At 38.1% G+C, this 12,463-nt stretch overlaps 1 protein-coding gene across 1 annotated transcript in view; it reads left to right on the forward strand.

Moving 5' to 3' along the window:
• The window catches only part of TG (thyroglobulin), a 133,098-nt gene that overhangs the window by 19,997 nt on the left and 100,638 nt on the right, over positions 1-12,463 (forward strand). Inside the window, exons 16-21 of the mRNA XM_015856299.2 lie at positions 148-259; positions 1,561-1,761; positions 5,771-5,968; positions 8,076-8,230; positions 8,629-8,785; positions 11,718-11,942. Coding sequence (XP_015711785.2) covers positions 148-259; positions 1,561-1,761; positions 5,771-5,968; positions 8,076-8,230; positions 8,629-8,785; positions 11,718-11,942 — 1,048 coding nt within the window. The remainder of the gene's footprint in view (positions 1-147; positions 260-1,560; positions 1,762-5,770; positions 5,969-8,075; positions 8,231-8,628; positions 8,786-11,717; positions 11,943-12,463) is intronic.

Genomic DNA, 12,463 nt, shown 5'->3' on the forward strand with positions numbered 1-12,463 from the left:
TAGTATTTTGTTTTTTTTTTCTTACATGCATTAAAGGACAAAAGCAAATATAACCAAATATTTTAACCAGGCTTTTGGGATATGGATTCCAGTGTGTCTATGTTAATATATGTTGCTCTGCAATGACATGTAATTGATATTTCTTAGACAGGAGAATATGCCGTGCTACAGAGATCTTCTTCAAACACCTGGTGTGTAGATCCTGAGTCAGGAGAAGTGTTTCAGCCTGGCAACAAAGATTCAGATGGTGATCCTGAGTGTGAGTAATGCTTTACCCACAGGCTGTGATGGCAGTGGTAATGTCTCATGCTTTGCTGCACTTTTCTTTTTGGAATGATTCCTGTGAAAATATGGTCTTATGGTTTGTCTCCTCAATGATAAGTTCATGCAGGTACATATCTTTGAGAGCATAGCTAAAAATAGTTACCATTTTCTTTCATAACAATAAACAAACCAGAGTTCAAAAACTGATTGATAACCTGTGTTCTCTTTGTACTCATGCCACTGCAGAAAAGTCTGCAGGCTCATGAGTTTTCAGGATGAGTTCTGAACTGGAGGAGCTGAGTGACATGCAGTGGGGGAGTACCATAATCACAGCATTGAGTTCATTTAACATGGTCCTTGTCTGCTCTGTGCAGTGTGATTATATCTATATTATGTTTATATTGCCTTCAAATAAAAATAGGGGTTGTTCTTCAAATAAAGGTAGAGCTGCTGAGTTCTCATCAGAGATGAGAGATCTTATACTAGGATTCTGTGATTCTGTTACATCATTCCTTCAAAAGGCTGGACAAGCCCTGCTTAAAGAAACTGAGATGCGCAACTGGAGTTAATCCCCTGGCTTTACTCTGTGTTTCTTTCTTCAGTTCCTCAGCTAGAGATTTTCTGATTTCCATCTCCCATAGAAAATTTGGGAGAATAATCTTCAGGCTTCAGGCAGAGTTTCTACCAGAGCATCCATATCAAAAGCAGATAATTGCTGAGGATGGGACAAGAAGTTAGATGGTCTGATCCAGCAAGTCTGCTTGCCTCTTCTTATAGACCTACTGATAGGAGTCTGGTTGTAGATGTGCAGCATACCTGATGGGAGATAAGTAACTGTGTGTTCCCCAGAGAAACAGAAGTTGAATATTTGTTACCTGAATCGCTACCTGAATTTCCAAGTATATTCCAGCACTTGTGGAGAAACAAAATTAGTGAATACCAGTTTTATTGCATATAGGGGTGAAAATTTTGGATCTTCTTGGGTTTGGATGATTCCTCCATGCCACTGTTTTGTTTATTTGTGAGAAAAAATAATTATTGCTGTTTATAAGAGCATACAAGTGAGATTATGTTGTAAAGGTATTAAATATCCTTATCATATCTTTTATGTTTTTTCCACCATCTTCATGGTACAAATTCATACAACGTGCACTAGAGGCTTTAGGAAAAAAGTGTGCGTTGTCTAGTGAACTAAAACTATGCACATTTCTGAATACGTTATTGCTGTATTCTATTTTTCAGATGATCCATTTGTCTTCTGTTCTGCATCTTGCAATGATCTTTCTCTCTTTAAAGGTCCTAGTTTCTGTAACATGTTGGAGCTGAAAACTAGTTTACGAGAAGTTGGGAAGGGTTACATCCCAAAATGTGAAGAGGCCAATGGGATATTCTCACCTGTGCAGTGCACCCAGGATGAAAAAACTTGCTGGTGTGTATTTGACAATGGGGAAGAGGTACCTGGGACACGAGTAAGTGGAGAAAGACCTGCGTGTGAAAGTAAGTTGCCACTTGAGGCATTTTGCTTCTCTGCAAATTTGGCTCTGGAACCTGAGCCAAATCTAAATTTTTCTAGGATTTTGTTATGTTTAAGCTTCCTTGTTCAGACTGTTAGAGAGATTTTTGCTCAGGTGGTAGGATTATCTTTGTGTTTTAGTAGACTTCTGACCTACCTGGGCGTAGTGTCCCTTTTTTTTTCCAAGTGCTTTGTCAGGGAGAAAGGAGAAGAGAATGAATCTTTGACTCCTCCTTATTCATAAAATTGGTTAAAGCAAAGAGCTGTCAAGCTAAGCTAAGAAGTCAATCTGAATAGGTTGCTGCAAACTTGAACCAGTTCCAGTCTGATCTGGCTCTGGCATTAAAAGCCATTCAACTGACTAAAATAAAATTCAAAAAATGCATGCTTCTGCCATTCCTACTGCTGGATAGTGAGCAGAACTGTGGGAAGGATGTGCCAAAACACTAGATATTTGCAGAATATTTCCGGCATTGTTAGAGCTGTGAAGTACTGGATTTCACTCACGGTTTCCAGTGAGATGTCCAAATGGGAGACGTTTGGATAAATTCTATTTCCAGTTGTCTTCAGACGTCTTCCCAACACTGAACTCAGTTAAACAAATTAGATTTTCTGTAAGGCCATGCTCCAAAGTGCAGTGTTTAATTGAAACTAGAGATGTAAAAAGAAAACCTTCAGCTTCAGAGGCAGTACCTGCAGGACACCACAGTTTCCATAGTTGATTTGTTGTTGCTTTTCTGTTTTGTTTTGTTTTTTTTTTTTTTGTTGTTGTTGTTTTGTTTTGTTTTTTTTTTTTAATGAGAGCTTTTGGTAGATTTTTTGGTAGCTTTTAAAAAAATTAGTCCCCATGATTTTTTTTTTTTTTTTTTTCTTAAGTATCCTTTAGTGATTCTGCTAAGTAATGAGAAAAAAATGTGTCCTCCACGCTGTCAGCCCAAATAGCTGTAAAGCATTTTCATATCTGACACCATAATCCATCCAGTAACTTCTCTGCCAATTTGGAAACCAGCTACATCATTTTGTTTGGAATCTCTTATACCAGTAGACAGCTTTGAGGATAGGATCATTTGAGAAGGCACAAGGAAATCACAGGGCTTTCTCTGCCCCAAGCAGTATGGTGCTATGTAGAGATGCCTAACCAAGCTCTAAAGAAATAAATTCCAGAGCTTGTGTGGCATAGTTATGTGTGGCTTCATAGCTACTAAGAGAAGCAGAGCTTATTAGTGTAATAAATATTGTACGCCCATCCTGCTTTCAGGTTATGGGCTAGGATTTCTGACACTGGACTGCGTAGTATTTGCTGTTTTGTTTGGCTCAGCTGGAGGAACTCTACCTGCACAGCACTCAAGTAGTACAGGCTGACTTTCTGATAGTCTCTGAAGGTGAACATAAAAAGTGGAAGAGCTTGCAGTAGGCTAGAGAAGTCAGAATTAGTTGTAAATTCAAAGTCCTTTTTATCTCCTTATCTTCACATAAGATCATTTTCTGAATTTCCCTCTAAATTCCAAAGGATCTTTATGAAATATGATAAAGAATGTTTAAATGTACCCTGGGATATGGCTCTGATTTTTCTGGATTTTGCTTGCACATTTGATGTTTCTTGGAATCCTGAAATACTGTAGTTTTCATAGAGGAAACAGTGACTGAATTATTAATGATCTTCTGTTTTTGAAAGAGTGAGCTGAGGAATAACTGCTTAAAAATGTAGTGGAAACCTGGGGAACTGTTTGTTATTTTCTACATGAAAAATGCCATTACAGTAAAGTTCAATAATTTTCCTGGATTTTGAAAAAGTAATAGAACATTTTCATGCTAAACAACTTAGTAATGGTATTAAAATTAAGAAGCATAAATTATTTTTCCCCTCAACCTACTCAGCCTGGTCCTGTAATCTGCTAATAATTATTCTGTAAAATGGAAAGAGTATTCTTTCATCATCTTGGAGACCTTTGCAATCAGTGAAAGAAGCTGTTGTGGTAGGAGAATACAATCAATGTCTCCTCCAGCATCAGAGCAGACAGCTGTAAACACCAAGTAATAACTTTTGAGAGCCCAGTTTTCACAATGTGGTTTTCATTAAATTAATCATTTCCATCAGCAACAGAATTCAACTTCTTCTATTTGACATGCAACAGAGAGCTGATGCCAAGTATCTTGGCAGTCCCCACATGCACCTCCCATCCCCATGCCTGCTTTCCACAGCTCTGGGTGGAGATAGAGAAGACAGACCCTTTTTTTTGGAGAAGATACTTTCCTTCTGGAAATGTTTAGAAACACCTGTGGAACAAGCATCTGTATTCAATCTGATTCTGGTTTATTCCTCCTGGACCCAGAAATTGAAGAAGAAATAGAAGAACGACAAAATGGAGAAGGCTTGATAATGATAATATAGAGAGCTGCTTCTATCAAGAGAGATAAATGAGCAAATTGCTGATTATCTTGGCTGGCTGATGGGGTTGGATGGAAACTGTGAACTAAATCAGGAAACTGTTCATCCCCTTTATTTTTTTGCGTGCTGTCTGTTTTTCTAGTTTACACACAAGCTCCCATTGGGACAGACATTACAAGACTATAGGAGCACGTGGCTGAGGCTGGATTTGACTTGATGGGTAAAAAAAAAAAAAAAGGGTTCGAAAAATAAAGGGAATGCAGAACTGGCTTTTAATATTTATTAACTTTAAAGAAGACTATTAATACTTTAAAAGAGTATTAATAGAATTTGCATGTAAGAGTGGTTGTAGTTTACACTGATTGTAATAAATACTGCTATCTACTGCAGAATGATATCTTACAGTCCTGCTATCTATGGTGGTTTCATAAAATAAGGATACCAGATTTCAATCTTTACTAAAAGCAGAGATACAAAAAGAGTTCATTGTCTCCATTTACGGAATTTAAAAAGGATTTAAATTTAAAAGAATAAATTTTTTAAGTCAGAAATTCCAATTTGAAACTCTTATGTTTCATAATTACAATGTCCATGGCTGGAAAACCAATAGGTACAGTAGCACATTGGATCCCAGATTCATCCTGCAAAAATTAAATTAAATTAAATTAATTTCCACAACTCCATCAGAAGGGGAGGCAGAGACTGCTGAGATGTGAGCCATCAGCAGAGCCTGTTTTTCTTCCTCCAGCAGCTAGGGAGACTGGGACTGACCTAGGCATTGCTGAGAATGACATCCAGCAAACAGATGAATTGTAGGATATGAGAACTATTCTTAATATTTTCTAACTTAGGTAGCTGTTATGTTTTTCTTTCCCTTTTGTAGGTCTGGAACTTACAATTTTCTGTGTCTAAACTTTAGCAAAATACATTATATATAATATATATATATAAGATATAGTTGGGAAGTAGGTTGGGATTTGGCTAGTACTGAACAAAGCAGTTCATTTGTACACATTAGTAGAAGTTAAAAATCATAGTAGTTTGCTTGTTATATTACTGGAGGAGCTGTTATATTACTCTCTTGCAGTAGTAGGCAAGCAGGTCTGAAACTACTGCATTGATAAAGACTGAGTTGAAAGGTAGACCTTGCATTCTAATTCAAAAGCTGTGTCTCACAGCGAGGGACCTACTGTGTCACCAAGGAACATTTCACTGCTGTGAAATTTTTGAACTCCATTCTAAAGCAAACTGAGTTTTTTTCTTTTGGCTCTGTCTATTTCCACTGGATATCTTCCATGAAGGTCGATGGTAAGAAACCTTCTTCTCATTTCCTACTTAAATTTATTCACGACTGTTTTAAACTTATCTGTTCTCGTACACCATGCATGTATCTTTCTGTACCCAGTGCATTACCCTTCAAAGTCAGTAGGAATCTTTTCATCAGGGTTAGTAACCTGAACCAGGCTGACATCCTACCAGTTCTAAGTTGGTATGAGGGGGAAATGCACAGGATGCTGTCCATGTTATGTGAGCACCACAAGGACATTTTAATAGAAGTGTACCACTCTGTGTACTAATATATCCCCTTCCTCTCCCTTCTAAAGGTCCCCAGTGTGCTGTACCATTTGGTACTTCTTCTATCCTCAATGGAGCTGTGTTCTGTGACAAAACGTTGGGTGTTCAGCAATGCCGGCTGGTGTGCCGCCAAGGCTATAACAGCGCTACTTCCAACACATTGTTCCAGTGCGATGTACAGAAACATCAATGGATCTCAGCTGCCCCACTCTACCACGCCTGCCAGAGTATGTCTAATTACTGTGGGTTGGGAAGGACACAGAGCAATATGTTCACATATGTTTAAAAATCCTTATCTATCCATCATGAAGGTACAGCGTAAGTTGAAATGATAGGACGCAGTTATGTGGGAGTTTCCGAACTGAAGTGTAATAGATTAATCATGTCTTCTGCCATCTTCATCTCTGTACCTGGCTGCCTATGCCAGAAATTGTCCAGCTTTTCCATAATAACTTACTATAAATAGATATTCAATCTATATGCAGATTTTCCTTTGCAAGTTAAAAGATGCTGGCACCATGAAATGATTCTGATGGAACCACTTAGTTATGGAAGAACAGATGAGCACCAGATGTTTGAGTTTGGCAGAACCTGAATATTTATTTGCACAATCAAATCACTGTTACTTCTGCATCTTTTGTAGCAGCCTGTTTTTTAGGATTATGGCTTTCATTGGCTGACACAATATTTTTCAGATAATTTTTCTTTCAAGAAAAAAGAAACACACCCTTTAAACCTTGGAAGAATAACTTATCTATTCAGAGCTCATGTAATTGAGTATTAATGTTGGCCTTTTCATTTATTTCAAAGAAATGAAATAAGTAAATGCTAAACTTTTTCAAATGCAGATCCTGATGCCAAGTTTGCAGCTATTTCTCATCTCCAGAATGGAGATGGGATGGATGAATGCATGAGGCTCAGTCTTCAAACTCCTGTGTTAGCATATCTCTATTCCAAATGTAAACAATTTTAAGCTTTGAATTTTGGATTGAGATTTCTGTTTGCCCTTAATCATTTTTTGACATTTTAATGCCATATAATGAGGTAATGGCTGTTGAATAGCTGTTTATAGGGAGTGCGCAATAATCTAATACAAGTTTCTATTTAATGCAGGTTAAGGGATTTTGCTCAGCATTTTGTGTTTGAAACAGAGCGGTTTTAGGGAGAGAGGAAAAAATTCCAACACATCTGATGGTCCCTGAACAAACTTCATAATAATGGTCAATTCACCCCAGCATTTTATGCAGCACATTATCCATTTGTTCCAATGGATAATTACCCACACTCTTAAAAATTTTATTTCCTGTTCCTTATGTGTACACTTAGAGCTTGTGGTTAAGTCAACTCTTATCTACTTGGCCAATAAACTGAACAGACAGAGGGCTTTGTGCCTTTCAGGAAGAATCAGGTTTTTCTGTCTTTTGGTCCTTCCCACTACTCTTCTTGAATTCTTTCGAGGTTTTTATTACATTTGTTTTGAGAGCAATCAACTGGGAACTGTGCTCCATAAAGTGACACTTGTACACAGTGCTGTGAGGATCTACAGGGGAGCAGAATGAGAGAGAGCTCTGCCACTACTACATGCTGGTGGGACAAGAGCCAGCTTCATTTGGAGTCTATGTGAACATATCACCCCTGTACTGAACCTGAGAGAACAAAGTCCCCAAGAACCCTGTGATCAGCGTAACCCCAGTGGAGACAAGAAATTTTCACCTTTTTGATTTTTCCTGGCTAAGAACTTTCCAAGTAGATTTTCATTTTGAGATTGTTGAGTACATCCTTTTCTCAGTGGTTTGTGTGATTTGGCTTGCTATTAAAAGATCAGAAGGCACTTGAAATGTCCATGTTCATGTACTATTATGCAATCAAATTTATTCTCTCTCAAAGCTTAATCTGAAGGTAATTTGATAAGCTAGGCTTCTGAAGGGCCATTTGAATTAGTATTAATTGTTATAATGGTTTTATCTAAGAGAAGTGAAGCCTTTATAGGTCAGTAATTCCTTTTTTTATGTTTCTTTTTTTGGTTGTTGGCATAACGTTAGCTGTTCTCTGGAAATTTGTATCTGCCAAGTATTATAATTTCCCGTTACATTCTGTGGGTTAGCAATCTCTTTATTGTTTACCTATAACACCTGGCTTTCTCTGTAGTGCACAACATACATATTTATCAAGTACTCTCTACTGACAGCTCTACTGTATCTACCATGTTTTCACAGGGAAATGCTATTGATGAAGATCAAAATGAAATTCAATGTCATATTTTTGAAGTAACTTTGAAAGTGAGTTTCTGCATTGAATAGTGAAGCTAATAAATGCCCTTGTGTTTATTTTTAGAGCTCCAGTTATTTCAGACAGTCCAAGCTCAAACACACTTTCAGCTGCTGCTACCTCCTCAGAAGACTTGTAGTTCTGACTACTCTGGCTTACTCCAGGCATTCCAGATATTTATTTTAGATGAGTTGAAGGCTCGTGGTTTCTGTCACCTCCAGGTAATTTCAGCTCCTTATTTGTTGCTTGAAAAAGAAAAGAAAAAAAAGAAAAGGGTATTAAAGAGAGTAGAATTTTGCATCTGTAAAATAGAGGGAAGAGCAGAAAATACCATGAAGTCTGCCAGGGCTGACAGCATATGAAGGACTAGGAAACTGGGATATTTAAACTTGCTGTCCCCATTTGGGCAGATCAGTTTAACCGTAGCAGTAGAAGTCATTAGTCCAATATTTATTAAAGTGTGTTCTGATGGAAGCGAACCTTTTTACTCCTGTGTTTTCACAAGCACTTTTGAAAATATTGCCTTGAGCATATCACAGTGCAAATGAGCAGAGAAAGACCAGGAATCAGGAGATTCTAATTCTGACTAACCTTAATTTCATTTAATTTTGAATTCAAGGTAAATGCTTTTGGAATTGCTGGCTCGGTTTCTGTCTGTGACGATTCCTCTGTCTATGTCGAATGCTTGAGTGTGGACCGTCTGGGGGTGAATGTCACGTGGAGAGCTCTGCTGGAAAACATACCAGCAGCTTCTCTCCCTGACTTACATGATATTGGTAAGTTTTTCCTCTGATGTTTCTGTAAATCAAGCCTTCTTTGCTTCCTAATGGTTTTGTTTCCCTCTGTCTGCTCTTAGGAGGCAATAAAAAGGCAGTGTACACAAATGCTTGCTGAAAGAGTCCTTGTAATACTGGAGTTTTTTTCTAAGCCTTTGGTGTTATATTTCTCTTTTCAGCCTGTGACTACAGAATGAAAAGAGGATGTAATTGAGTATTGCTTTCAGATAGTGCTGCCTCTCCCAGCTCCTTTAAGATGAAAATTAGTTTAACTGTTATGAGTTGAACTGATCTAGAGGTAAATTTCCATTGGGAAGTTCCTCCGTAGTGGAAAATATTGTGTTCCTTATTGGATTGGGCTCGGAGAAACACAATTCACACTTTGCCCATAAAGATAACCAATTCATTCAGAGGATGTGTGGGGGTTGTTTCCCTCCTCCCCCCACCTCCCCCCTCCTTTTTTTACTTACCTTTGACAGCAAAGAATGATCCTTACCTCAGAAGTCCTAAATCAAGTATTCAGACCATTGACCTGTGGATTTTCACTGTGGTTTTAAAAGGGAGCTTGAAATGATGTAGGGAGCTTCTTTCAAAGCAGTCAGCATTTCCTCTTAAAATAAAAGAAGAAAAAGACACATCCCAAGTTCAAATGCCCTCTGTGCCAACATTTCTCTTGTTTCCTGGCTTTGCAATGATGTTCTCAGAACTAAATTTAAAAACCTGCCTGCACATGTTCTTCTCTCTAATTCTGAGCCACAGAGACGTGACATACAGCCTGATCAGAACCAAGCTGAAAAGCCTTCAGGACTTGAGTAGAGGATGCAGCGCTCGTGTGTGGTTCCTGGCTATACAGTCTGTTTATGTTTGCATCCATTAATTTGTATCAGTTTATAAAGGAAACATAAATATTAAGTTGTTTGTGGAAGGTGGATCAAAGTATGGTTTAGTTTGGGTTTATACAGAAGTTTACATCTGAAAGCATTCTGCTTTGAAGACACTGCATTTTTAACCTTTTCAATACTATAATTTCCCCATAGAATTAAAACTGCTTTTCTGAGAACTACTGTACAGTTACAGAAGAGGCAGCAGTCTAGTCTAGAAAGATCAGACAACCTGCTGTCCATATAGTCTTGGTACAATCAATTTCCAACACCAAGACATTCCAAGGCTTACCTGTCTATGTGCCATTTATGAGCATGCATATCATAGTAAAATGCCTGTTTATATATACTGCCTATAAAATATACCACGTAGACATAGACCCACGCACCCTTACAGGAACTTCATACTTATTGTTATGAATGATTCAACACAGAAGGATTTTTTAAGTAAAGGAAATTCAGCAGGCCTACGTGGGTTTTTACTAGTTTGACTCTTTGCTTCTTTTCTATGTGTGAGTTTCCTCCAGCTGTCATTTCTGGGTTATTTTTATATCTTCTACTGGTAGTTACTAGAAAATTCAGAAAGATATTTGCTTGAATAAAAGACAAATCTGCCTGTTTCTGCTTTCAGTTATGAGATGATTTCTGGCAAAACCTTTACAAAGTGTTATTGGCTTTGTGGCAATCTCCAGTTAGTTTCTCACCAGCCAAGTACCAATTTGGCTTGAATTTGAACACAGTTGTATGCTATATTTTTTTGTTGTATTATGTGTTCACTCAGCATAAGAAGAATTATTTGCACAAAGCTGCAGGAAACAGAAAACTGAGAGTATGAGCAGCATAGCTGGAGGCTTGTACCTACCTGTGAAATTTTCTCTTCACTTTCAGGAGTGAGACCTGCCCATGGGCTACAGTGCAAAGTAGGGAAATTCACCACGTGAGAGGGCAGCAGTACCCTCATCTATTTCGCTTAAACACGTCAGTCACAACGTAATGATATTTGTGCAGTGTGTGAGGTGTAACATTCCTCACTCTCTCTTTATGCATATAACATCCTCCCTGTGAAAATTCAGTGTCCAAGGTCATTGGTGTGCTTACAGACCTGAAGTACATAGTGTGCAGGACTTCCTGTTTGCTGGTTTACAGGGCTGTACACCACCCATAGCTGTGGGAGGTCTTCATAATTTGAACCATCATTTAGTCAGTGCCATAAGGCCGTCTGAGATTAACAGAATATGGAAGCACAAGAAGTTCTTCAGGAGCACTGTTCCTTGCAGTACTTCTGGTGCAGCCAAATGGGGAACTCACTCTTTCTCTTATGCTGAAAACTGTCTTGGAGCAAGTTATCAGAAAGAGATGTTGTCTGGAAAACTAAGAATAGGGGAAGCATGGGAAGCATGGGAAGATGCTTACTCTTTTCCAACTTTAAACACCAGCTTCAGCATCTGTGAGGGGAGTGCTTATTGGATCAGTAGTGTGTCAGAAGCTGGTTATTATCTAGTTACAAATGTCTTCAAAACCAAATAAATAAAATGCCATAGAAGAACCAAATACAGCCATTGAAACAACAGAAACTGGTACTTTTATTTTTGTTCATGCTATTTTTCCTTTTGCCCTGCCATGGCCCACAGGTGGACTGGATAATCTTTTAAATTACCTTCCAACCCAAACCATTCTATAAGTCTGTAAGCCTGACAGAGTTCAAGAGGTGTTTGGACAGTGCTCTCAGAAATACTGTTTAATTTTTGAGTAATCTTGTGTGAAGGCAGAAACTGGACTTGATGATGCTTGTGGCTGCATTCTAAACAAGGATGTTCTGTGAATCGATGATTGTCACAACAGCACCTCTACATATACTAAATTTAGGACTTCAGTGTTGTAAGCACTATACACATTCATTCTTTTCTGCTGTTTGCTAGCATGCTACTATTTTGTATTTCAATCTGCTGATGCTGTTAATTAATATAATGTTTATCACTCTTTATTTTGTTGTCCATTTCCTCGTGAGGAATCTCCTTCATGTATTCTTCTTCTTTTATTATTTCCTTTAGAAAATGCACTTGTTGGAGAAAAACTCATTGGAGCGTTTATTAAAGAGATTGAGGATGGTCGTTTTCAGCTATATTTAGACTCCAAGCAATTTATAGCAGATTCATTCATTGATTTTCCCCAAGATGAAGAGTTTGATTTGTCTCCACGAGTGCAGCTGGGATGTAGAAGCGGGTTTCGAAGAATTTCATCTCCTGGGAAAATCGTCCCAAATGCACAAGGATGTGGTATGCCTGAGTTTAGCCTTCCCTTCTTTGATTATGTTAGGGATTGATATAAAGGTACAGTTCATAAGTTATCGGCAAGACTGTGTTTATGGTTAAATGTCAATTTCAGTGACAAATCTGAGGAGGGACAGGAATTATTACTTTGGTTACTGTTTAGTCCTTGCATTGTAGATGGATTTGAACCAGTGATTTAGAATTAGACTTCCTGGCACTGACATTGTATAGAAAGTTTCACTAACATTTACTGGGGTGTTTTTGGACCTGTTTGGTATTAGGAGGTCTTTCTGTATTGTGCACAATCCTTTCTAAGAAGCAAAGATAATGTAGTCAGTACTTTGTATGATTATACGCTACTCAGAATAGAAACCTAGCTGCAGAAATGGCAGAAATCTTGAGTCTGAGAATTCTTGGGCCAACTCCCAGCTAGCTCACATGGAAGCTTTCTCTGTGTTGGCCTACACCCAGACCTGATTGCAATTCTGCTCTTTTTTCATCTCTTTCCTTCTGTTTAGTCTACTTCC

Source organism: Coturnix japonica, chromosome 2, assembly GCF_001577835.2.
Source record: "Coturnix japonica isolate 7356 chromosome 2, Coturnix japonica 2.1, whole genome shotgun sequence".
Lineage (NCBI taxonomy): Eukaryota > Metazoa > Chordata > Aves > Galliformes > Phasianidae > Coturnix > Coturnix japonica.